Source organism: Hemibagrus wyckioides, unplaced genomic scaffold (assembly GCF_019097595.1).
Source record: "Hemibagrus wyckioides isolate EC202008001 unplaced genomic scaffold, SWU_Hwy_1.0 Contig14, whole genome shotgun sequence".
Lineage (NCBI taxonomy): Eukaryota > Metazoa > Chordata > Actinopteri > Siluriformes > Bagridae > Hemibagrus > Hemibagrus wyckioides.
This window is the reverse complement of record NW_026690774.1, coordinates 179,781-204,307: the sequence shown is the minus strand read 5'-3', so window position 1 is coordinate 204,307 and position 24,527 is coordinate 179,781. Positions and strand designations below refer to the sequence as shown.

Sequence of the window (24,527 nt, the reverse complement as noted above, 5' to 3'; positions counted from 1 at the left end):
TTCTCCCTAATACTAATTTAGCTAACATTAGCTAGTTCAGGCTAGCTACACACGAGCTAGTAGCAGAGACTGCGCCTTGTGCACTAGAAATGTACAGATTTCTGCTTCCTAAAGATACTGTGACAGACACTAATGTTAGTGGATCGATCCCTGATTCTCGTCCGGCACCAAGACCGTGCTTCTGCTCCCCATGTAGGGTTTTAGTCCTGCATATGCCATGAGAAAGACGGTGTATTTCTGACAGAGGGGTTACTGACCGGACAGCGGCACGAGCACGAGACCGTGAGCTGCAAAAGCACGTGCCGTGTCCGGTGTGCACATGCATGACCTTTAGCAAGAGTTTGTCCAAAAAAGCTGGAGATTAATGATCTGATCAAATCTATTAGTTCAGAAAGCTCCTGTATTGATTGGGTGTACTTCTGTCATGTTGTTGTAGTTTGTACATTTAGACTTCACAACCTTTAGTTCTGATCAGTTTTAATAGCAGCGATTATTAGTTAATAATTACTTAATTGATTATTAGTGTCTAGTTAGGGGTTTATTCACTGCTATTCAGGTGTTATTTACCAGCTGTGACTGAGGTCATGTGACTGACTGCGTGTGACTGACGTCATGTGACTGAGGGCGTGTTAGGACATGTGACTGAGGGCGTGTTAGGACATGTGACTGAGGGCGTGTTAGGGCATGTGACTGAGGGCGTGTTAGGACATGTTTCTACTTTGGAGACGGTTCACACTTTCAGACTGAGTTAAGAGAGATTTTTTTTGTGTCTTCAAACTGACAAGTGTTTAAAACTCTAATTTAATGATCTAAATGAAAACATTATCCATTTAGTCAAAGTAGGTCTTAAAGGAAAACAGGTTGGAGAGTCCTGTTCTATAAAATTCTGCTGTTGTGCAGATTTGTAGAAGTTCAGTGAAGATTATTGCAACGAAGGTGATGAGAAAACACGTTGAGTTTTTTGTGCCTCATACTGTAGAAGAAGAAGATGAACGTTATTCATGCAGTGAAGCTAAAACACACTGAACATCCTGAGCTCCACAACCTCACTGTCCTTTTAGCTCCTTCCAGCCATGATCACAACATATCTTCCTCTTCTTCTCGCTCACTTTGACTCCAGGGGAAATCTTGTGTCTTGTTAGCTCTCTGAGAAGGTGCTGCGAAGGCAGAAAGCAGAAGAACCCAAGTGGTTGATGAAACTTCGCCAGCTGCTGCCAGACAATACAGAACATTGTAGCCCTTCTGATGAACAGAAAGAGTCCAGCTTTAAATCTGAGCAACATCTGGAGTTCGACCCTTCAGTTCACAGTACGTTACAATCCTCACAGACTATTGTTAACATTTCTAAATCACTTAGCAAGGTATCTACACTGCCGAGTAGCTAGTGAAGGATTCGTATCATTTTCTCTTCAGACTCTTATATTTACTCCAGATGTTCATATTCAGAGCAACATTGAGACAGGATGGATTACTAACTGAATTACTGTATGTGTGTGTGTCGGTCTACACTGGAGTCCGTAAGGCAGATAAACGAATGAATGATGATTCACCAGTGGCCAGTGGTTCTGTTCTGGGGAACCTGATGGTCAGCCCTCCAGATGATGATTCATCAATGTCCAGTGGCCTGTGGTTCTGTCCTGGGGAACCTGATGGTCTGTCCTCCAGATGTTGAATCACCATTGGCCTGTGGTTCTGTCCTGGGGAACCTGATGGTCTGTCCTCCAGATGTTGAATCACCATTGGCCTGTGGTTCTGTCCTGGTGAGCGTGATGGTCTGCTCTCCAGATGTAGATGGATGAAGTTCATCACTCAGGCAAAACCAAAGCCCATTACTCTCCTCATCACCTGTACAGACTGTTCATTTAGATTTTATCTGAGGAGATTTTGTGATATTAGAGTTTCAGTATAATTTGTAAACTCTCCTCATCACCTTTACATTTAGATTTTATTTGATAAGATTTTGTTATCAGTGCTATAGTTATTAATGCAGTCATAAATGTTAAGGTTTTTTTTTTTTACTATAAAACATCACTGGCAAGTACACAGACTAAACATTATGTATTATGAAAAGTGATGTCTATAATATTTACATTATTATTATTACACCTGACATCACGTGTACATCACCTGACATTGGATATTGAGTTCTTTGAACTGAGAACTGAAGTTCAGATCAAAATTGTTGAGAATAATCAAAACAATTCTAATATGTAAGTTTATTCCTACCGTTCCTATCCTATCACGCCTCAGCTAGCGTACTTCACATCACTTATTCTGCCTCACCTTACCTGCATCACCCGGCCTGCATCACCCAGCCTGCCCCACTCAGCCCAGCTCACACAGCTTGCCCCATATGGCTAACCCCCCCCCGACCTGCCCTGCTCTGCCTGTCCACGTAGTCTGCCCTGGCCCTGCCTGGCCCGTCCGGCCCGCCCCGCCTGCCTACCTAGCCCGGCGGCCTCTGCTCACCGCTCACCAGACCTGTGCATGCTAGTTATCCCTGCTAGGGAGATATTTGTACAGGTGGGGTGTAGATAGGTAGAGATTTGTGTAGGTTGGGTGTAGATAGGTAGAGATTTGTGTAGGTTGGGTGTAGATGGGTAGAGATTTGTGTAGGTTGGGTGTAGATGGGTAGAGATTTGTGTAGGTGGGGTGTAGATGGGTAGAGATTTGTGTAGGTGGGGTGTAGATGGGTAGAGATTTGTGTAGGTGGGGTGTAGATGGGTAGAGATTTGTGTAGGTGGGGTGTAGATGGGTAGAGATTTGTGTAGGTGGGGTGTAGATGGGTAGAGATTTGTGTAGGTGGGGTGTAGATGGGTAGAGATTTGTGTAGGTGGGGTGTAGATGGGTAGAGATTTGTGTAGGTGGGGTGTAGATGGGTAGAGATTTGTGTAGGTGGGGTGTAGATGGGTAGAGATTTGTGTAGGTGGGGTGTAGATGGGTAGAGATTTGTGTAGGTGGGGTGTAGATGGGTAGAGATTTGTGTAGGTGGGGTGTAGATGGGTAGAGATTTGTGTAGGTGGGGTGTAGATGGGTAGAGATTTGTGTAGGTGGGGTGTAGATGGGTAGAGATTTGTGTAGGTGGGGTGTAGATGGGTAGAGATTTGTGTAGGTGGGGTGTAGATGGGTAGAGATTTGTGTAGGTGGGGTGTAGATGGGTAGAGATTTGTGTAGGTGGGGTGTAGATGGGTAGAGATTTGTGTAGGTGGGGTGTAGATGGGTAGAGATTTGTGTAGGTGGGGTGTAGATGGGTAGAGATTTGTGTAGGTGGGGTGTAGATGGGTAGAGATTTGTGTAGGTGGGGTGTAGATGGGTAGAGATTTGTGTAGGTGGGGTGTAGATGGGTAGAGATTTGTGTAGGTGGGGTGTAGATGGGTAGATATTTGTGAAGGTGGGGTGTAGATAGGTAGATATTTCTGTAGGTGGGGTGTGTAGGTGGGTGCGTGCATACACAACTGTGTAGGCATGATTAGGTGGCGTGTAGATAGGTAGATATTTGTGTAGGTGGGGTGTAGATAGGTAGATATTTGTGTAGTTTGGGTGTAGGTAGATAGATGTTCATGTATATGTGGTGTGTAGATAGGTAGATATTTGTGTAGTTGGGGTGTAGATAGGTAGATATTTCTGTAGGTGGGGTGTGTAGGTGGGTGCGTGCATACACAACTGTGTAGGCATGATTAGGTGGCGTGTAGATAGGTAGATATTTGTGTAGGTGGGGTGTAGATAGGTAGATATTTGTGTAGTTTGGGTGTAGGTAGATAGATGTTCATGTATATGTGGTGTGTAGATAGGTAGATATTTGTGTAGTTGGGGTGTAGATAGGTAGATATTTCTGTAGGTGGGGTGTGTAGGTGGGTGCGTGCATACACAACTGTGTAGGCATGATTAGGTGGCGTGTAGATAGGTAGATATTTGTGTAGGTGGGGTGTAGATTGGTAGATATTTGTGTAGTTGGGGTGTAGATAGGTAGATATTTGTGTAGTTGGGGTGTAGATAGGTAGATATTTGTGTAAGTGGGGTGTAGATAGGTAGATATTTGTGTAGGTGGGGTGTGTAGGTGGGTGCGTGCATACACAACTGTGTAGGCATGATTAGGTGGGGTGTAGATTGGTAGATATTTGTGTAGGTGGGGTGTAGATTGGTAGATATTTGTGTAGTTGGGGTGTAGATAGGTAGATATTTGTGTAAGTGGGGTGTAGATAGGTAGATATTTGTGTAGGTGGGGTGTGTAGGTGGGTGCGTGCATACACAACTGTGTAGGCATGATTAGGTGGGGTGTAGATTGGTAGATATTTGTGTAGGTGGGGTGTAGATTGGTAGATATTTGTGTAGGTGGGGTATTTGTGTGTAGATGAGCAGGTGTGTAGGTTAGTATGTGTGTGTAAGTGGTCTGTTAGTGAGCAGGTAGGTGGACAGTTGTGTAGGTCAGTATATGTGTGTAGGTGGTCTGTCAGTGAGCAGGTAGGTGGACAGTTGTTCAGGTTAGTAGGTGTGTGTAGGTGGTCTGTCAGTGAGTAGGTAGGTGGACAGTTGTGTAGGTCAGTAGGTGTGTGTAGGTGGTCTGTCAGTGAGCAGGTAGGTGGACAGTTGTTCAGGTCAGTATGTGTGTGTAAGTGGTCTGTTAGTGAGCAGGTAGGTGGACAGTTGTGCAGGTCAGTATGTGTGTGTAGGTGGTCTGTCAGTGAGCAGGTAGGTGGACAGTTGTTCAGGTTAGTAGGTGTGTGTAGGTGGTCTGTCAGTGAGTAGGTAGGTGGACAGTTGTGTAGGTCAGTAGGTGTGTGTAGGTGGTCTGTCAGTGAGCAGGTAGGTGGACAGTTGTTCAGGTTAGTAGGTGTGTGTAGGTGGTCTGTCAGTGAGCAGGTAGGTGGACAGTTGTGCAGGTCAGTATGTGTGTGTAGGTGGTCTGTCAGTGAGCAGGTAGGTGGACAGTTGTTCAGGTCAGTATGTGTGTGTAGGTGGTCTGTCAGTGAGCAGGTTGGTGGACAGTTGTTCAGGTCAGTAGGTGTGTGTAGGTGGTCTGTCAGTGAGCAGGTTGGTGGACAGTTGTTCAGGTCAGTAGGTGTGTGTAGGTGGTCTGTCAGTGAGCAGGTTGGTGGACAGTTGTTCAGGTCAGTAGGTTGAGTTTCAGGTGTTTAGGTGTGAAGTAGAGCTGCACGATTCTGGACCAAATGAGAAATACATCGTAATTTTAAAAATATTTTTATGAATAAATAAAACGTTTTTTTAGAATATAAATCACGCTTTTCTATTTCTTTGAACTTTTAGTGGTTTAGAAACCCTGCACCTTAAATTACCAAACGTAAACAAAACAGAAAAAATGCTCTTGGCTTTAATTAAATTTAAACAAATATAAACAAATGACTACCAGGTTTTTCATGAGAAATAAATAAAAATCTCAATTTTGTCATAAAGATATTCATATAAAATAGAAGAAGCCCTCAAAATGTAATATGAAGAGGCGCTTCTTATTTCACTTTTGTAGTAATGAATAGAATTTATTAAAAAAACACAAATAATTAATATTAATGAATTTATTTTAATTATTTAAATAGAATTTATTACTTATAAAAAGTAAAATCATCTTAATAATCTGTAATAAGAATAATAAAATAATAATCTTATTTTTATCTTATTAGTTTTAATCATTTTATGTTTATTGTATTATTTTATCTTATTTTTAAGCCTTTTAGTAAATTAAATTAGACATTATTTTAATCAAAATAGATTTTAAATCATAATTTTTACTCACATGTGAAAGACAGTGTGAAGGTGTTTGTAACAGCATCGGTTTAGTGTCATTCAGTTAGTCATTTATTGACGCTCCCCTGCGCTGAATAACGTCGCTTTTATTAACGTTAGTGTGGTCTGTAATGTTTCAGGTGATTAAACAGGTTGGTGGTGTTACCCTTTAGTGTAGAAACCGTGACTAAACATTGCTTGTAATGCAGCGTAATCTAGTTTAAAACCGAAAAAATACTTGGGAACGCTCCTCTCTCCTCGTTACACTTCTCTCATTTCCATGAAAATAGATTTAGCTGAACTGTAGTAAAGTAGGATTAAGATGGTGTGGAATCGTGATGGCCGTTTGTTAAGGAGTAATCGTGCAGCTCTAGTTCCTAGTTAGGTGTGTGTTCAGGTCGGTGGATTCAGCGGGGTGAGAGGGTGCAGTAGACTGGGCGGGACTGGGTAGGCCGGGAGGGGGTGGTCATGTTTAGGTAGGTGGAGGGGCAGGGAACGTAGTGTGCGTGACAGGCGGGGCCCACCGGAGGGCGGGCACGCTTGATCGGTCTGGAGAGGGTGGGCGGTGGTGTCGTACAGTGGCCAGGAGGCGGGCGATGGAGTGGGCTGTGTTTCGGAGCGGGTGGGGTAGGGCAGGGCTGCGTGTTACAGGCTGACGGGGTGGGCGGGAGGGGAAGCCTATTGGGGTAGCTGCGTGGGCTGGGCTGACTGGGGCAGGTGGGTGTATGAGGCCTGGTGGTGCAGGTGGGTGTGGCAGAATGTGGTGGTCAGTATGCAGTTAGGTGGGTAAGAAGGAAGGTAGGTAGTTTTGATGAACCTCCTTTCAACCACGAAAGGCACCAAATTGTTTAAAAAGAAACAGATTCTTTTGCACAGTCCATTCTGTGACGAGTGGTCAATCCCACCATGGGTCAGACACCCAGGTCTAAAGTGGGACAACCTTTAACCTTTAAGGGACTTGCCAGTTTTGTTTAAGTTAATGTTTTTTCATTCATTTTTATTATTATTACTACAACAGTGGAACCTCGGCATACAAATTTAATTCAGAAATAATGTAAATGTAGATAATCCGTTCCAGCCTCCCAAAAATCTACAACTTAGCCGGCGTTCGGTTCGTTCGTATGTTGAAAATGCTTCATATGCCGATGCTAATTTCTTCCAAAATTTCAATTCTTAAGGAGAAAATTTGAAGACGGGATTTTTATGTCGAGGTTCCACTGTATTATTATTATTATTATTTTATAATCATTTGTTTTTTAAACATAATATCTGCTGTATGGCCATCCATAAGGACTATGGAGCCTTGCTCCTGTTCTTTTTGTGTTTTTTTTTATTCTAAGATGTAAATGTTATATTAAATCACGGTCACGTATACCTTGGCTAGGTATTGTTCTAAGTGTCCCAAATGTCCCAAATGGTCGGGCGATACTAAATGGTAATCACGGTCACGTATACCCTTTGTTCAGGGACGGTTCTTGATGTCTTGCTGCCGCTCCCAGACTAATAATTGATTGGATTAAGTGTTCTAAATGTTTGGTTCTTAAAAAGAAACATTATGATAAGTTTGCCTAGTGGAATGGAGCCATAACCAGTGTGCATGAGGTGAAGTTTCGATGACGGGTAAGATTCTCTGAGGGCCGAAGGAGGATAACCCACTGCAGGGCTTCACCGCCACTGGGCACCTGCCCGAAATGGGAGGTGTAATCTGTGTAAAGGAAGTGTTGTGATGCTTCAGGGCCAAAAGCATCAAAGGGGGGACTGTAAGAAACTACAGACTGCCTCAACCCAGATTCCACTCCACAGTACACATCTGAAAGAGCTCATTCCCAAAAAGGCTTACATATCATATAGAAATATCTTTGATTCAAATCAGTTTATCTGTTTGGTATCTTTACATTATCTTAAAGCAGCGTTACCAAACATTTAGAACACTTAATCCAATCAATTATTAGTCTGGGAGCGGCAGCAAGATATCAAGAACAGTCCCTGAACAAAGGGTATACGTGACTGTGATTACCATTTAGTATCACCCGACCATTTGGGACATTTGGGACACTTAGAACAATACCTAGCCAAGGTATACGTGACCTTGATGACCATATAAGGACATCCGGCTAGACGACAGTATCATCCAGCCATTTGGGGAATACTCAGTTCTTACACTAATTTACATTTAAAGTGAAACTCATTTAAATTACACACGGGAAACACTGTATAAAAGGTTATAGCAGGATTTGTCCTGCGTTCTTTTTGACTCCGATGAACCCAAAGTACCTTATGTATTTTGTCACTGCGACGCTGCAATAAAATTCTACGTTAAGATCTTCAATGCCCTCATCGTTTTATTTTTCTTACACCACTTAGGGGTGTACTCACTTTTGTTGCCAGCAGTTTAGACATTAATGGCTGTGTGTTGAGTTATTTTGAGGGGACAGCAAATTTACACTGTTATACAGGCTGTACACTCACTACTTTACACTGTAGCAGAGTGGCATTACTTCAGTGTTGTCACATGAAAAGATATAATAAAATATTTACAACAATGTGAGGGGTGTACTGTGAGATACTGTATGTATATATACACTATATTGCCAAAAGTATTCGCTCACCCATCCAAATAATCAGAATCAGGTGTTCCAGTCACTTCCATGGCCACAGGTGTATAAAGTCAAGCACCTAGGCATGCAGACTGTTTTTACAAACATTTGTGAAAGAGTGGGTCGCTCTCAGGAGCTAAGTGAATTCCAGCGTGGAACTGTGATAGGATGCCACCTGTGCAACAAATCCAGTCGTGAAATTTCCTCGCTCCTAAATATTCCACAGTCAACTGTCAGCTGTATTATAAGAACGTGGAAGTGTTTGGGAACGACAGCAACTCAGCCACGAAGTGGTAGGCTACGTAAACTGACGGAGCGGGGTCAGCGGATGCTGAGGCACATAGTGCAAAGAGGTTGCCAACTTTCTGCAGTCAATCGCTACAGACCTTCAAACGTCATGTGGCCTTCAGATTAGCTCAAGAACAGTGCGCAGAGAGCTTCATGGAATGGGTTTCCATGGCCGAGCAGCTGCATCCAAGCCATGCATCACCTAGTGCAATGCAAAGCGTCGGATGCAGTGGTGTAAAGCACGCCGCCACTGGACTCTAGAGCAGTGGAGACACGTTCTCTGGAGTGACGAATCGCGCTTCTCCATCTGGCAATCTGATGGACGAGTCTGGGTTTGGCGGTTGCCAGGAGAACGGTACTTGTCTGTCTGCATTGTGCCAAGTGTAAAGTTTGGTGGAGGGGGGATTATGGTGTGGGGTTGTTTTTCAGGAGCTGGGCTTGGCCCCTTAGTTCCAGTGAAAGGAACTCTGAATGCTTCAGCATACCAAGACATTTTGGACAATTCCATGCTCCCAACTTTGTGGGAACAGTTTGGAGCTGGCCCCTTCCTCTTCCAACATGACTGTGCACCAGTGCATAAAGCAAGGTCCATAAAGACATGGATGACAGAGTCTGGTGTGGATGAACTTGACTGGCCTGCACAGAGTCCTGACCTCAACCCGATAGAACACCTTTGGGATGAATTAGAGCAGAGACTGAGAGCCAGGCCTTCTTGTCCAACATCAGTGTGTGATCTCACAAATGCGCTTCTGGAAGAATGGTCAAAAATTCCCATGAACACACTCCTAAACCTTGTGGACAGCCTTCCCAGAAGAGCTGAAGCTGTTATAGCTGCAAAGGGTGGACCGACGTCATATTGAACCCTATGGATTAGGAATGGGATGTCACTTAAGTTCATATGAGTCAAGGCAGGTGAGCAAATACTTTTGGCAATATAGTGTATCTACTGGTTTCCTGTCAGGGTTGTGGACTGTTTTCTGGCCACTAGAGACCCCCACTGCCTTTTTGTTGGTTTCCAGTCTGTCATTATGTCTAATAGGTGTCACTTGTGCTTTGTTTAGGTTTGTGTATTTAAGTCACGTGCTTGATTCACAAGTAAGGGATGAATAATTATTTCAAATAATGGCTCTATAATTTATCGCTTGTTATAATACTACTTCAAAACAGATCAAATAAATAAATAAATAATACAATGCAGATATTATATTTCTCTGATCCACCAGTGTGTCTCCACATCCTTATTTGACAAGAAAAAAGGCCATTATATATTTACACCACACTGTCTGGGAGCCAAAGTCAAAACATTGCATGCAAAGGACTGGCTTACATGGAAATCTGGTGACCAGTTAGAAGGGAAGATGCTTCCCTTCTTCATAATCTTCATGAATGTGTCCTTTGAGTGGTACAAATCATGGACTGGCTGCGTTCATATTCTATTCAGTTCAATTCAATTAAATTTTTTGTATAGCACTTTTAACAATGAACATTGTCTCAAAGCAGATTTACAGAACATAAGAAACAAAAAACATAGTGTAAAAAGTCCTAGATGTTAGACAAAATCATCCCTAGTGAGTAAGACTGTGGAGACATGTGGCAAGGAAAAACTCCCTTAGATGGTATGAGGAAGAAACCTTGGGAGGAACCAGACTCTAAAGGGAACCCATCTTCATTTGGGTGACACCGGAGAGTGTGATTATAAATTATTCTAAGCACCGAAGAGTGTGATATGAACAATGTCCTTTCTGCAGTTATGTACAGTCTACAGTGTGATGTAGAATGTTAGTGTGTATTAATTAGGAGGTTGTTGTCGTCCTCAAAGTCCACATAGGGTTGGCAGCGTTGCTTTGATATACCCAAATCCTCACGAAGCAGAATCCAGCTGAGGTTCAGGATCCTCGCAGGGTTGGCCTCTGTCTACTGGAGCTGGCACAATCGCCTCGGGATGGGTAAAAAAAGGAACATGTGGAAAGGAATTAGCATTTGTAATATTAGCAGGACTAGATGATAATGTGCATTTGATCAGATGTACTGGAGTACAAGGTTATTGGGTGTGTTATGTGTATGCCAGGCTAAAGAGATATGTCTTTAATCTACTTTTAAATTGGGAGAATGTGTCTGAGCCCCAAACACTGTCAGGAAGACTACTCCAAAATTTGGGAGCTGAATACGAAAATGCTCTACCTTCTTTTGTAGATTTTAATATTCTGGGAACTACCAGAAGTCCAGAGTTTTGTGATCTTGAAGAGCGTGGTGGATTGTAGCATGTCAGAAGACTGGTTAGATACGTGGGAGCTAAACCATTTAGAGCCTTGTATGTAAGTAGTGCTAGTTTGTAATCAATTCTAGACTTAACAGGTAGCCAGTGCAGGGATAATAATATTGGGGTTTTATGATCATATTTTCTTGATCTGGTAAGAACTCTGGCAGCTGCATTCTTCAAACTTGTTTATTGAAGATGCAGGACAACCACCTAGTAATGCATTACAATAGTCCAGTCTGGAGGTCATGAATGCATGAACTAGCTTTTCTGCATCAGATACAGATAAAATGTTCCTAAGCTTGACAATATTTCTAAGGTGGAAGTCTGTTTTAGTAATAGTGGAAATATGATTTCAAAGGACAAGTTGCTGTCTAATATTACGCCCAGGTCTCTCACTGCTGAGCTAGCCATAACAGTACATCCTTCTAAATGCAAGCTAAATTCTAATGGAGGGTAATGTAACTTCAAACAGGCTTCTTCAAGGTGAGTTGTTTTATTATGGTTTGACATAATAGGCTTGCTTAGTCATATCCATGGTCTCTGCTATTTGTGTCCCTAAATTAGTGTTAGAGTGAATGAGTGCAAAGGTTACTGTGAAGACAGAAGAGAGAGAGGAGAAATGTGAAAAGAACTCCGCACAAATCTCATGCTTACTCTCCCCATCTGGGAAGCATCCGATCTTGAATGGGAAAAAACATGTATTGTGGAGCTGCATCTGTAATATGTATATAAAATGGGACATTGATATATTGTAGAAAGTATTCAAAACCGTTCGTTTCCTTGTTTTTTAATAGGTTACACCCTTATTCTGAAATTAAATAAATTCTCCAAAAAACACCATAACAAAAAGTATAGTTTTTCACATACTGTATGAGTGTAACTTATAAGTATATGTTTTGTAACTGTTTCACATTTCTCTTCATTTCTCCTCCCAGTCCCTGCTATGTACAAACATCCCACTGTGTTATTAGGGGTTACAACCGGCCAGATGATGAGCAGTGCCTTGTTTCCTCCAGAGGTATGAATATCAGTACCTATAAATGTCATCTACACCTCTATTAGTTCATTAGTAGCTGCTGAGAATATGCTCCTTGTAAGGTTGTGACTGAAATGTTGTGCGGTCTGTGTCTTATTATTTTGCATGTTTATATTTGCAGCCTGGCTAGCTAAGCATTTAACTCACTGGTTCGTGTGACTTTTCCTTCACATCAGGACAATTGTATATAAAGAGTTCCCAGTATCTTAAACTCTAAGGGTGAATAAAGTGTTGTTGTTGTTGCTTGTAGATTGAACTAAATGTAAAAGAAGACATGATAGAAGACTGGTGATAAACCAAGCTAAACATGTGGTGTTAAAAATATAGCTTAGGTACATGTGATTTCCACTGATCTCACTGATTTTCTCTGATCTGCTGAGATACAGATCTGAGTATTTTCATCATCTTTGAAGGGCCCTGTGACTTAAATACACAAACCTAAACAAAGCACAAGTGACACCTATTAGACATAATGACAGAGACTGGAAACCAACAAAAAGGCAGTGGGGGTCTCTAGTGGCCAGAAAACAGTCCACAACCCTGACAGGAAACCAGTAGATATCAGTTTATATTCCTTTTTCATCATAAAATGGACATAATAAAGCGTCCAAAAGTCATGATGGACAAATCAATGTGTATAAATTACACCACAATATGGATTTTAATTAAAACGCTCAAGAGAAACATTATTACAGACTTTTGCATAACAGCTGGATAGACTTTTATTTGATAATTATGTGCAGTATTGACATTAAAATTTATACTTGATTTGGATTGGTCAGAAGGTGTTCAGCATGGCCCTGATAACAGTTCAGGTTTCAAATCAAATCTCTCTTTTTTAAGAATGTCCTCTTTCTGATTATTGTTTCTCTAAAAACAGTTAAATCAAAGTATTTGGCAAACTCCAATCATTTAACCCTCCTGTTATCTTCAGGTCAATTTGACCCGCTGTAAAAAGTACTCAAAAATGAGGTATAATTTTATATAAATGAGATTTATAATACCAAATATTTAAAAAAAGTGCAAAATATGTTAATGTGTTGGAAACAACCTTTATCTAAAGGTACTTCAAGAATTTGATCTAGATGGGATTTTTGTGGAAGATTCGAAAAGTTGGGAAATGAGTTTTTAACAAAGTTTTGGAACTGAAAATATCTAAAAACATGAACGGAAGGGAGAATTTTTGTGTTAGAAAAGCTAGGAAAAATAATATCAATGTAGATATCATTGACAACTGTAGAAATAATTGCTGGACAATGGAATTACTGTTAGGAAAACGTGAGATGGCAGTAAGAGGACCACACAGTAGTGCAGCTGGTCAGGATGGTGAGACTGGGGAGCAAGAACCCTCTTCAACACTGACTCAATCTGGGACCCAATCACAGAGTCTGAAATGACTCTGAAACCAGAACAGTGTAGATTGTATATTTGTCGCCCAGTTGTAAAATAAGAAATTTTGAAGGGCAGTTTGGTTTTTAAAGTATTTCCCTGGGGATTCTGGCTGGTCATTTGTTCCAAATAAAAGATGAGATGTGTTGGTTTGAAGTCTTAGATAGAAAGTTTTAGATATAAAAATTGGAACACACTGAAATAAATACAGAAATCTAGGCAAAATGTTCATCTTTACTGAGTTTAAACAACCAGCCAGAGAAATGGGGAGAGCTGACCAGCGAGCAAAATCATTCTGAGATTTTGTGAACTGTACCAGCTCTCCCAATTGTTCAGTATGAATGGCAATTGCTAAGGGTTCAATTACCAATGCAAAAAGCAAAGGTGAAAGCTGGGGGCAGTATGGTGGCCTAGTGGTTAGCACTGTTACCTCACAACAAGAAGATCCTGGATTCACATCCTGGGTTTAAACAGGCAGGGGTCATTCTGTGTGGAGTTTGCATGTTCTCCCTGTGCTTGTGTGGGTTTACTCTGGTTTCCTCCCTACTCTTGGTATTACATCTGTGTTTTCTTTTGTTTAGGGAGATGTTTGTGTCTTCTGTCTAGGAAGAAGCCTAATCGGTTCCCCCAGTCTACTTGGTGCCATGCCCTGCCTGGTCAGCTGACTCCATGCAACCTATAAGAAGACTCCTTCATCACTTCCTGCCTTCAGCCTTGTGCTCACTTGCTTCACCCTTTTGCTCACTTGAAAGCCCTTTACCCCTTAACTGCTCAGCTGTGTAAATGTGAGTTGCTCTGGATAAAAGTATCTGATAAATCTTGTAAATGTAAATGCTACTGTTTGTTTGCAGTCAAATAAATCTGTAGATGCCCTAGTTAACACGATACTTATGTAGCAGTTCCAATCAGTACAATGAAGTACATCTTGCTTTCTGCTGGACAGGACCTTCTGTCTATGCCCTTAAGGAAAAAGCTCTACCGCTTTCTGAAGAAGTTTGCCTCGCCGGTCTGGACGTGGTGCGCAGTCGTGCCGACAAAAACCTGATCACTCACACATACAGGAGAGGCCTGGTAGAGGTGCCGAAATAGCTCAGTTGGGAGAGCGTTAGACTGAAGATCTAAAGGTCCCTGGTTCAATCCCGGGTTTCGGCAGCTGGAGGCAGTCTAGTCAACCTGCGCAGTTCTGCAACTTATGCCTCAGACTTGAAAACAGCAAAACGTGGAAATGGTGCAGGATAAAGGTCTGAAAGCCCCCTGGTCTGAGACGAGAGCAAAAAAACTAGGATGCTACAGAACTCTTAGGTTCTCTTTGAATGCTTAGCCTGCACCCTTCAGTTTACGTGACCGCATGCCTCAATACCTGCCTACAAATCATTGAAAGGTAGCCTCCTAGCCTGCACGCCATTAGAAAACCCCTGCTTTTGACAAGGCTCCTTGGAAGCGTTGCCCCCTGACGAGGTGGCCGAGAGGTTAAGGCGATGGACTGCTAATCCTTTGTGCTCTGCATGCGTGGGTTCCAGTCCCACCCTTGTCGTGCGTGTGCTTCCTCTTTACCGCTATGCGCCACACAGCAGCAACTGAATGCTCCCCCAGACAGTCGTGCATCGTGAAAACAACAGTGATCCGACTACTTTGAAAATCGTGCAGTGTGAACTCGGCATAAGTGTTTCACAACCTTGGGCTGCATTCCCATGCTGGTTGGACACACATGCTGTAAGTTCATATGAACAAGCCACCTCAACAGGAGGTGGAGGATATGGACAGCCAATCCACATTTCAACTCTTTGGAGGCGTGGGTTCAAATCCCACCGCTGCCAGGGTGGCCTTTTGTTCTAAATATTCTCCTAGTGCATGTTCCCGCTCAGTGCTTAATTAGTAAATGAATAATTTCCGGAACAAAACTAGCAGTCTCTCGCCGCTGTGACAAAACGGTGGTAGCGCAATTATAAAGATTATAAAGATTCGTTGCTGAATGGTCTCATGTATTATATTATTCTGTTCCATATCCATGCCAATCATGAATTTAAAAAAATAAATTCTCTCTCTCTCTCTCTCTCTCTCTCTCTCTCTCTCTCTCTCTCTCTATATATATATATATATATATATATATATATATATATATATATATATATATATATATATATATATATATATATATATATATAATGAGTAAAACCATCATGGCTTCTCTATTGTTAGCAAAACATCTTGAGGCACCTCATCCTCTGCAACACACCATTCTCATATGCCGCAACCATTTAAGGGCAGTTGTGGTAAAGAGAACTTTAAATATCTCATGAATTTAATATTAATTTCAAATTTCCTAAATGTTGATATTTTGCTTTATGATTTGTTTCATTGTAGACAATCAGCAAGTGTGAAAAAAAGCTTTAGCAAAGGTTAGGGTGACAAATTTCAGGGAAAAATTCTACAGAAACCCAGAACTGCTGGAGGAGTACAGAAGAGGGAGGTTAGGAGAGAGAGAGAGAGGTTAGGTTTGGAGATGTTACAGCAGGTGTAATTAGCAATAAACACCCTACAGTGTTAGGAAATGTACATGAGAGTATACACACACACACACACACACACACACACACACACAACCCTTTAGCCACTACTATAACAGGACTTTGGTGCTGGACTGAGTGGACTGTTCATACTGGGGGAAATTCCCGCCACACTAAAGCATGGAGGTCGTGTGATTCTTAAAGTGACAGCAGCCTAATAAATTTGCTGCACAATTTTGTTATAATTTAGTAATTTAATTACATAATAAATAAACAGTTATTTGTTCTTCTGTTAGTAATTTGTTTGTTTTTTTTATTTTCTTTTTTACTTTACTTTTCAATTCATTTCAAAGACTAAAATTAAGCTCTACCCCACCCCACAACTTCAGGCCCAGTATAGAACACACACACACACACACACTCTCACACACACACACACACACACTCACACACACACAGAGTAAGCATCAATTCTATACTATATGATGATGTATACATAAAATGTTTTTCCCCCATGTTATGAGACTAATTTAATGTAATGCTTTCTTTCCGCTTCCAGGAATCAAAAACGAAAACAAACTGGAAAAATAAAGAAAACTGAAGAGCTGACTAAGAAGCAACATGAAAAGAAAAAAAGACAGTGGTCAGTTATTTTTTAGTGCCATGGTAAAATGCTTCATGTTTTTTAGGTAAACGTTGAAATGTTGTCCTGTTTATTCCTGTTTTAATGTTTTTCTTATACAAGGTATAAGAGAGTATACAAGGCTCAGTATAAATCTCAGACTAGTATACTTATTATCATTACCCAAATAATTAACCTCATTACTGAAACCTATATATCATTACTGAAACTCATGATTATTAGATGTTAATTTAATTAATAGAGATATAGTACTTTGATTTTAAATGCATGTGCAGAATCTTAAAATGATGTTCTCTCAGGTTTGTCACGTCATTTTGAAAAAATGTCAGGTTTCTTCAAAATATAAAGAAAAAATGTTTGTAAATTGTGGACGGTGTTGCGGTAATGAGAGAAATCAGTCAAAATTTAAAAAACTGTTAAATTAAAAATAAATATTATTTCAGAACTTGAAGTAACTGTGCATGACTATTAATAATCCATTTTTAAAACTGTGAAAATGTATTTGCTTTTCTATCAGTGTTAATGTTTTCACAGTGTTGCAGTAATGAGATTTTTTAGGACTTATTTTGGAAATTATGTTCAAAAAGGTGTTAAATGGTAAGTAAAAGTTTTTAAATTAATGTTCACAAACACTCCAGACTTTGTTGCTAATGTCTAAAAAAAAAAAAGTTAATTTAAGCATTTTTAAAATTTTCATGTTTGAAATTTTTAAAACCAAGATTTCGTGAGAATCACCCAGATATGTGTGTAAATGTTTGTAGAGGAAGTGCTGGAGTATGCTGTAAAAACATCGATTTTAAAGTACTATCCGCTGTCGTCTGCACTCTGCATGCTAATCTTTGTTTTAAAATTGTTCTTCTGATGTCTGAAGGTCCAGAGAGTGCTGAGGGTAAACCCATGGGCTTGGAATCGAAGTACAAGTGGGTTTTTAGAACAGAATGCACTCTTTATATGAGGTGTCTGCTAAGACCTATATTTTGTAAAGGTGTATGATGAATCTGTGTGTGTGTGTGTGTGTGTGTGTGTGTGTGTGTATGATGTATTCTCTGTGTGTGTGTGTGTGTGTGTGTGCTTGATGTATTCTGTGTGTGTGTGTGTGTGTGTATGATGTATTCTGTGTGTGTGTGTGTATGATGTATTCTGTGTGTGTGTGTTTTAGGCACCTGTTGGAGCTGTTAAGGAGGACAGCGGTTCACGAGTGAGAGTAACTCTTTGCATATCATCGGTCTATGTGGATCTGTTAAAACCATGGTACGAAGCTGTCTGTGTGCTACTTCTGTTAGGTTAGGATACACACATGTACTTTACACTAAGCTGTTGTGTGTGTGTGTGTGTGTGTGTGTGTAGCTGCTACGTTGTGCTCTGAGAGAGCTGCTGGACTTGCAGGAGGTGAAGATGAATGTCCTGCAGGTTCACCTGAGCAGTGAGTGTTGTGTAAAAGAGCGTGTGTTTAAAAGAGGCTGCTGGTTTAAGTCACGGCTCCGTTCATGGCCGCGTGTCTCGTGCAGGTCTGCTGCAGATGGACGACCGGATCGCTCTGAGAGAGATCACACGCCAGCTTCAACTGGAGAACGTCGTAGGAGACAAAGTGTTGGTGAGTGTGTTCCAGTATTCCTGGAATTCTCGAGTCGTGTATACAGCTGGGACGTTACAGGAGCGGCAACATCACATGATTCAAAAGAAGTGAATGTGAGAGAAACTTGGGAGTGATATTACTGTAACTGATAACCCAGTCTGTCTGTCTGTGCACCTGTCTGTCTGTCTGTCTACCTACCTACCTGTCTTTCTTCCTGTCTGTCTTCCTGCCTGCCTACCTGTTTGTCTGTCTGTCTTCCTGTCTGCCTGTCTGTGCACCTGCCTGTCTGTCTTCCTGCCTGCCTTCCTGTCTGTCTGCCTGCCTGTCTGTCTGCCTACCTGTCTGTCTTTCTGTCTGTCTGCCCACCTGTCTGTCTATCTTCCTGCCTGTCTGTCTGTCTGCCATTACCTGTTTGCCTGTCTTCCTTCCTTCCTTTCTTTCTTTCTTTCTTCCTGCCTGTCTGCCTTCTTGCCTGCCTGTCTTCCTGCCTGCCTACCTGCCTGTCTGTCTTCTTCCCTGCCTGCCTGTCTGTGCACCTGTCTGTCTGTCTGCCTGCCTGCCTACCTACCTGTTTGTCTGTCTTCTTGCCTGCCTGCCTGTCTGTGCACCTGTCTGTCTGCCTGCCTGCCTGCCTACCTGTTTGTCTGTCTGGCTGTCTTCCTTTCTGTCTGTCTTCCTGCCTGCCTACCTGTTTGTCTGTCTGTCTTCCTGTCTGCCTGTCTGTCTGCCCACCTGTCTGTCTATCTTCCCGCCTGTCTGCCTTCTTGCCTGCCTGTCTTCCTGTTTGCCTACCTGTCTGTCTGTCTTCCTTCCTGCCTGCCTGTTGGCCTACCTGTCTGTCTGTCTGTCTGACTACCTGGCTGTCTGTCTGCCTACCTATCTGTCTGTTTCTCTGTTTGTCTGCCTGCCTACCTCTCTGCCTACCTGCCTGCCCACATGCCTGCCTATCTGACTGCCCGTCTGTCTACCTGTCTGTCTTCCTCCCTGTCTGTCTGTCTGCAGGTGATAAAAGCAGCAGTCAGCCAGTGTTCTTCATCCTGGAAGAGTTTGATCTGTTTGCTCATCATAAGAACCAGACGCTGCTGTACAACCTGCTGGATGTTTCTCAGTCTGCTCAGGCTCCTGTAGCTGTGGTGGGACTCACCTACAGACTAGTATGTACACACACACACACACACACACACACACACACTTAATATACCTGTCACCAAAAAAGCCGCATGTTTATAAAATCTCTGTATTTTTTTCCTGTTTGTTTATTCCAGGACGTTCTTGAGCTCTTGGAAAAGTGTGTGAAGTCTCGTTTTTCCCACAGACAGATTCACCTGTTGAGTTCTCTGACTTTCCGTCAGTATCGAGACGCCTTTCGGTCCGAGCTCACGCTGCAGGATGACTTCCCCGACAGCAAGTTCTCTCAAGAGTGGAACCTCTGCGTCTCGGTACGACACACCGCATCACGAACCTGAACTGAAGTGTTACACTGCTCACATGTGAACATACACACTGCTGGAGGAAGCTCACGTGTTTTCCTCGATTGTACATAGCACGTGTTCTCTCTCCTCGTCTTCCTCACCACTGATGATGATGATGATGAGGGAGTAATTATAATGATCCAATTCTAACCATTCAAACATATATATATATATACAGGTGCAAAGTTGATTTATTTCAGTAATTCAATTCAACAAGTGAAACTGCTGTATTATATAGAGCCATTACACACAGACTGATATATCTCAAGTGTTTATTTCTTTTAATTTGGATGATTATGGCTTACAGCTAATGAAAACCCAAACTTCAGTATCTCAGAAAATTTAAATATTGTGAAAAAGTTCAATATTGGAGACTCATGGTGTCGCACTCTAATCAGCTAATTAACTTAAAATACCTGCAAAGGTTTCCTGAGCCTTTAAATGTCTCTCAGTCTGGTCCAGTAGGCTACACAGTCATGGGGAAGACTGCTGACTTGACAGACATCCAGAAGACGGTCATTGAGACCCTGCACATGGAGGGTAAGACACAAAAGGTCATTGCTGAAGAAGCTGGATGTTCACAGAGTGCTGTGTCCAAGCACGTTAATGAAATTTGAATGGAAAAAAAGTGTGATAGAAAAAGGTGCAGAAACAACAGGGATAACCGCAGCCTTGAGAGGATTGTGAAACGAAGCCCCTTCAAGAATCTGGGGGAGATTCACAAGGAGTGGACTGCAGCTGGAGTCAGTCGCATTCCTTGTGTCAAGCCAGTCCTGAACCAGAGACGATATCAGAGGTGTCTTACCTGGGCTGAGGACAAAAAGGACTGGACTGTTGCTCTGTGGGCCAAAGTCCTCTTTTCAGATGAAAATAAATTTTCCATTTCATTTGGAAATCAAGATCCCAGAGTTTAAAGGAAGAGAGGAGAGGCAAAAAATCCAAAGTTGCTTGAGGTCCAGTATAAAGTTTGGGGAGTGGTTTGGGGAGCCGTATCATCTGCTGGTGTTGGTCCACTGTGTTTTATCAGGTCCACAGTCATCTACCAGGAGGTTTTAGAGCACTTCATGCTTCATTCTGCTGACCAGCTTTATGGAGATGCTGATTTCATTTTCCAGCAGGACTTGGCACCTGCCCACACTGCCAAAAGTACTAATATCTGGTTTAAGGAGCATGGTGTCCATGTGCTTGATTGGCCAGCAAACCCTGTGAAATCCCATAGAAATCCCATAGAGAATCAGTGGGGTACTGTGAAGAGGAAGATGCGAGACACCAGACCCAACAACGCAGAAGAGCTGAAGGACGCTATCAGAGCAACCTGGGCTTCCATAACACCTCAGCAGTGCCACAGACTGACCGTCTCCATGCCACGAAGCATTGCTGCAGTAATTCATGCAAAGGGAACTCCGACCAAGTATTGAGTGCTGTACATGTTCATACTTTTCAGTAGTCCAACATTTCTGTGTTGAAAATCATTTTTTTAATTAGCTTTTTATTGGTGTAATATTCTAGTATTCTGAATTTTGGGTTTTCATTAGATGCAAGCCATAATCATCAAAATAAAAAAAAATTAAACACTTAAAATATATAAAAAATATATCAGTCTGTGTGTAATGAATCTATATACTATAGAGTTTCACTTGTTGAATTGAATTACTGAAATAAATCAACTTTTCGATGATATTCTAATTTATTCAAATACACCTGTGTATATATGGTGGGGGGGACAAAATCGCTGCTGCCCTCTAGTGGACAACTCTGAACATAACCATGACGACCACGATTTGACCAAGCAGGAGTAAAATAAAAATATATAAAGGCTAAAAATATACATTATAGAAATATAACATACATATAATAATAAAAATGCTTTTTATTACAAAAGTACAGCTTTTGTATAAATATATAATCACTGCCCGATGCCTGTGGGTCATTATACACAGAATCGAACTGAGCCGTGTCACGAAAACTGAAGGACGTCATAGTACGGGTTTTTAAACTGTGGTCAGCCCTGAATAGGGGACAATGTCATTTATTTGTTGCTGCTGTTTCTTCTTCTTCTGGTGTCCTTATCCATGAGAGACAGAGAGAGAGAAAGAGAGAGACTTTGACTTTTACAATCCTTTTATTTACACATAAGTCACATAATATGTGGTAAAATCAGGGTGACTCAGTAATTCAATAAATACATTTTAAAATATTTCAATAAATTAAGTTAAGACACATCAGTGAATAGTGGATTTAGTTTAGCTCTGGTGCAAAGCAGGGTTTCTCTTCTGCTACAGAGCACAGAGCATTATCATGACACCACACTGTCTCAAACATCTTCACATCATTCATCTTTCTGTAGAAATTAAAATCAATTAAAATTCTTGATTTAACAAGTCTGAGGAAAATTCTCTTTGCATCAGTCTGTGTTTTGTGCAAACACAGGTATATCGCCATTTTTGCCTGACCAAATATAAAATTGATCAACTGGCATTTGAAACTGTTCCTCCTGACGTACTTAAAACATACTGAGAGAGAGACAGAGAAAAAGATCTTTATGTGGTGGGTATGAGAACCCTGATTTGGCTGATGTGATAATTATAGCATCATTACAAATAATACAGTCTATCTGTGTAAACTGTGTGTGACGGATAAAAAGTGCAGCTTTGTTCCAGAGCTACAGTATCCTATAGTAATGTTGTAAATGCTTGATTCTGATTGGTCAGATTCATTCGTTAATAAAAAGGGTGTGGCTGGTGATATGTTGAAGCTTTTCATGAGGAAATGTGTAATATATTTGGAAGGAGTCTCCAGTTTTAGTGTTTTTCTAATAAGGTTTGTTTGTGTTATTTTCAGTAACAGGATACGTTTTAGATTTTGGTCTAAAACTTTAAGAGCAAAAAATCAAGAGTTTGGTGAGATCATGATCCTTTATAACTGGAATAATGTGGATAATTTGCTTCAGTGATGTTCCACGATATTGGATGCAACTCAACAACAAAAGATGTTCATTAATTAGTAAAACATTCTACACCAATTACCCATAACATCATGACCACCTGCCTAATATTGTTTTGGTCATCCTTTTGCTGCCAAAACAGCCCTGACCTGTCAAGGCATGGACTCTACTAGATCCCTGAAGGTGTTCTGTGGTATCTGGCACCAAGATGTTAGCAGCAGATCCTTTAAAGGAGAAGTTCACTTCCAGAACAAAAATCTACTGATAATTTCCTCACCCCCTGGTCATCCAAGATGTTCATGTCTTTCTTTCTTCATTAAAGAAATGATGTTTTTTTAAGAAAACATTTCAGATTTTTCTCCATATAGTGACCTTCAATAGTGTCCTGGAGTTTGACCTTCCAAAATGCAGTTTAAATGCAGCTTGAAAGAGTAGTGTTTACGTTAGGTTAATATCTATGCATTGAAAATATAGTCAGTGAATGTTTTTTGGGGATTAATTGCAGCTCAGCCTCTTTCCTGTCCAGGCCTATACAGTGTTTCTATATTAATATTAAAAGCCATTTTGAATTGGATTCATTATTGGGGTTTGGAACTTAACTGTTTAATGTTAACTGCTTACATGATGTCATGAGGTCATGTGACCAATTGGCATCATGTAGAATTCTGAATTCTGTTCAGAACATCACCTGACGACGTACATAGCAACCATCCTCAGACCACCTTTAGCTATCGACAGAGAAACAGTGCCCCTTGTGTAGCAGCGATTTTACACCATTTAGCAGCATTTTACAGCGTTTAGCAGCATTTCACCACTTTTAACTGTTTTATACAATGGCTGCACTGTTTGTGAAAGATCTTCACCCTGAAGTATCAGAGGTGATACTTTCTAATAGATTTAGACCTGCAGGACACGTCCAATCTGTCCACATTTGCAGGGACAGGAAGACCGGCTCTCCTCTCGGATACGCGTACGTCAACTTTCGCTATCGAGATGACGGTAAAACAAACCTTTTCTTTTTTCTACACTGTTTCTTACCTGTTTTTGCAGCAGATTTAAGGCTACATGTGTAACTTCTGTAGTATTTTATAGTTTTACTATATGGATATGGTCATGTTTTAAATGGTACTAAAAAGATATGAAAAGATATTTGGATGAGTTATATATAGACTATAATAGACTTTAATTAAAAATGAATGGTTTATTTCTGTTCCCTCAGCTGAGAGAGCCATCGATATGTTCAATTTTGAACTCCTCCTGGGGAGACCCATGCGTGTCATGTGGTCAAACTGGGAACCCACCGCCAAGCCCATCAAGGGAGGGAACATATTCATCAGGAACCTTGATTGGTCCATTGACTGCACCTCCCTGTTTGACACTTTCTCTGTGTTCGGGAGGATCGTGTCATGCAAGGTTCGAGCTTTGAGCTGTTATATATGAATATATATATCTGAATAGCTGAATATCTGTGTTTCATGATTAGTGTGTTGTTGTGTGTTGACACACTGTGTCTCTCCTGAAGGTTGTGGAATCAAAAGGTTATGGGTACGTTCAGTACGAGTCAGCGGAGGCGGCGGAACGGCTGAACGGAAAACTCCTGAACGACCGCCAAGTGTAAGTCACATGTAAATTAGTGTCTTTTTACCAGCCAGGGTTCAAATGTCAGGATTTTTTACATTCTTTTTTAAACTAATTGCATTGAACTCTTTATATTGTCGAAACAGAGATTTGTTTGGTGTTATGAGGGTATTTCAGTCAACATCTGGTGGTAATTTTGCTGTCGAGGACATAACTTTTAACAGCAGGGTTTAGATTCTAAGTGCAGCTTCTCTGTTGTGTTACAGCACCATCGAGTACTTCAGGTCTTGGGAGGAGCCCAAGGTGGAGGTGTGCAGGGCCGAGGAGCCCAAGGTGGAGGCGCGCAGGGCCGAGGAGCCCAAGGTGGAGGCACACAAGGCTGAGGAGCCCAAGGTCGAGGCACGCAAATTTATCAAGAAGATTGACCACACCATCCACAGAAAGTGCCTGCGTAGAGCCCCACCATTACTGTACAACGTACCACCAAAACTGCGCCAA

General features: G+C 41.4%; 1 protein-coding gene, 1 long non-coding RNA gene and 1 other non-coding gene across 3 annotated transcripts; all 3 read left to right on the top strand.

The window, feature by feature from the left end:
* Positions 1-11,822: 11,822 nt before the first annotated feature.
* On the top strand, positions 11,823-16,459 carry LOC131349855 (uncharacterized). Its single transcript, XR_009204117.1, has 3 exons — positions 11,823-11,902; positions 13,891-14,094; positions 16,376-16,459. It is a non-coding gene; the product is annotated as an uncharacterized LOC131349855 (long non-coding RNA).
* On the top strand, positions 14,389-14,461 carry trnaf-gaa (transfer RNA phenylalanine (anticodon GAA)). The gene has a single exon. It is a non-coding gene; the product is annotated as a tRNA-Phe (tRNA).
* Positions 16,460-22,680: 6,221 nt separating the features above from the next.
* On the top strand, positions 22,681-24,069 carry LOC131349854 (polyadenylate-binding protein 1A-like). The gene is made up of 3 exons (XM_058385344.1): positions 22,681-23,450; positions 23,671-23,864; positions 23,974-24,069. Exons 1-3 carry the CDS (start codon positions 23,285-23,287, stop codon positions 24,067-24,069), a joined length of 456 nt encoding a protein of 151 aa, XP_058241327.1. The 5' UTR covers positions 22,681-23,284.
* The last annotated feature ends 458 nt before the right edge of the window (positions 24,070-24,527 follow it).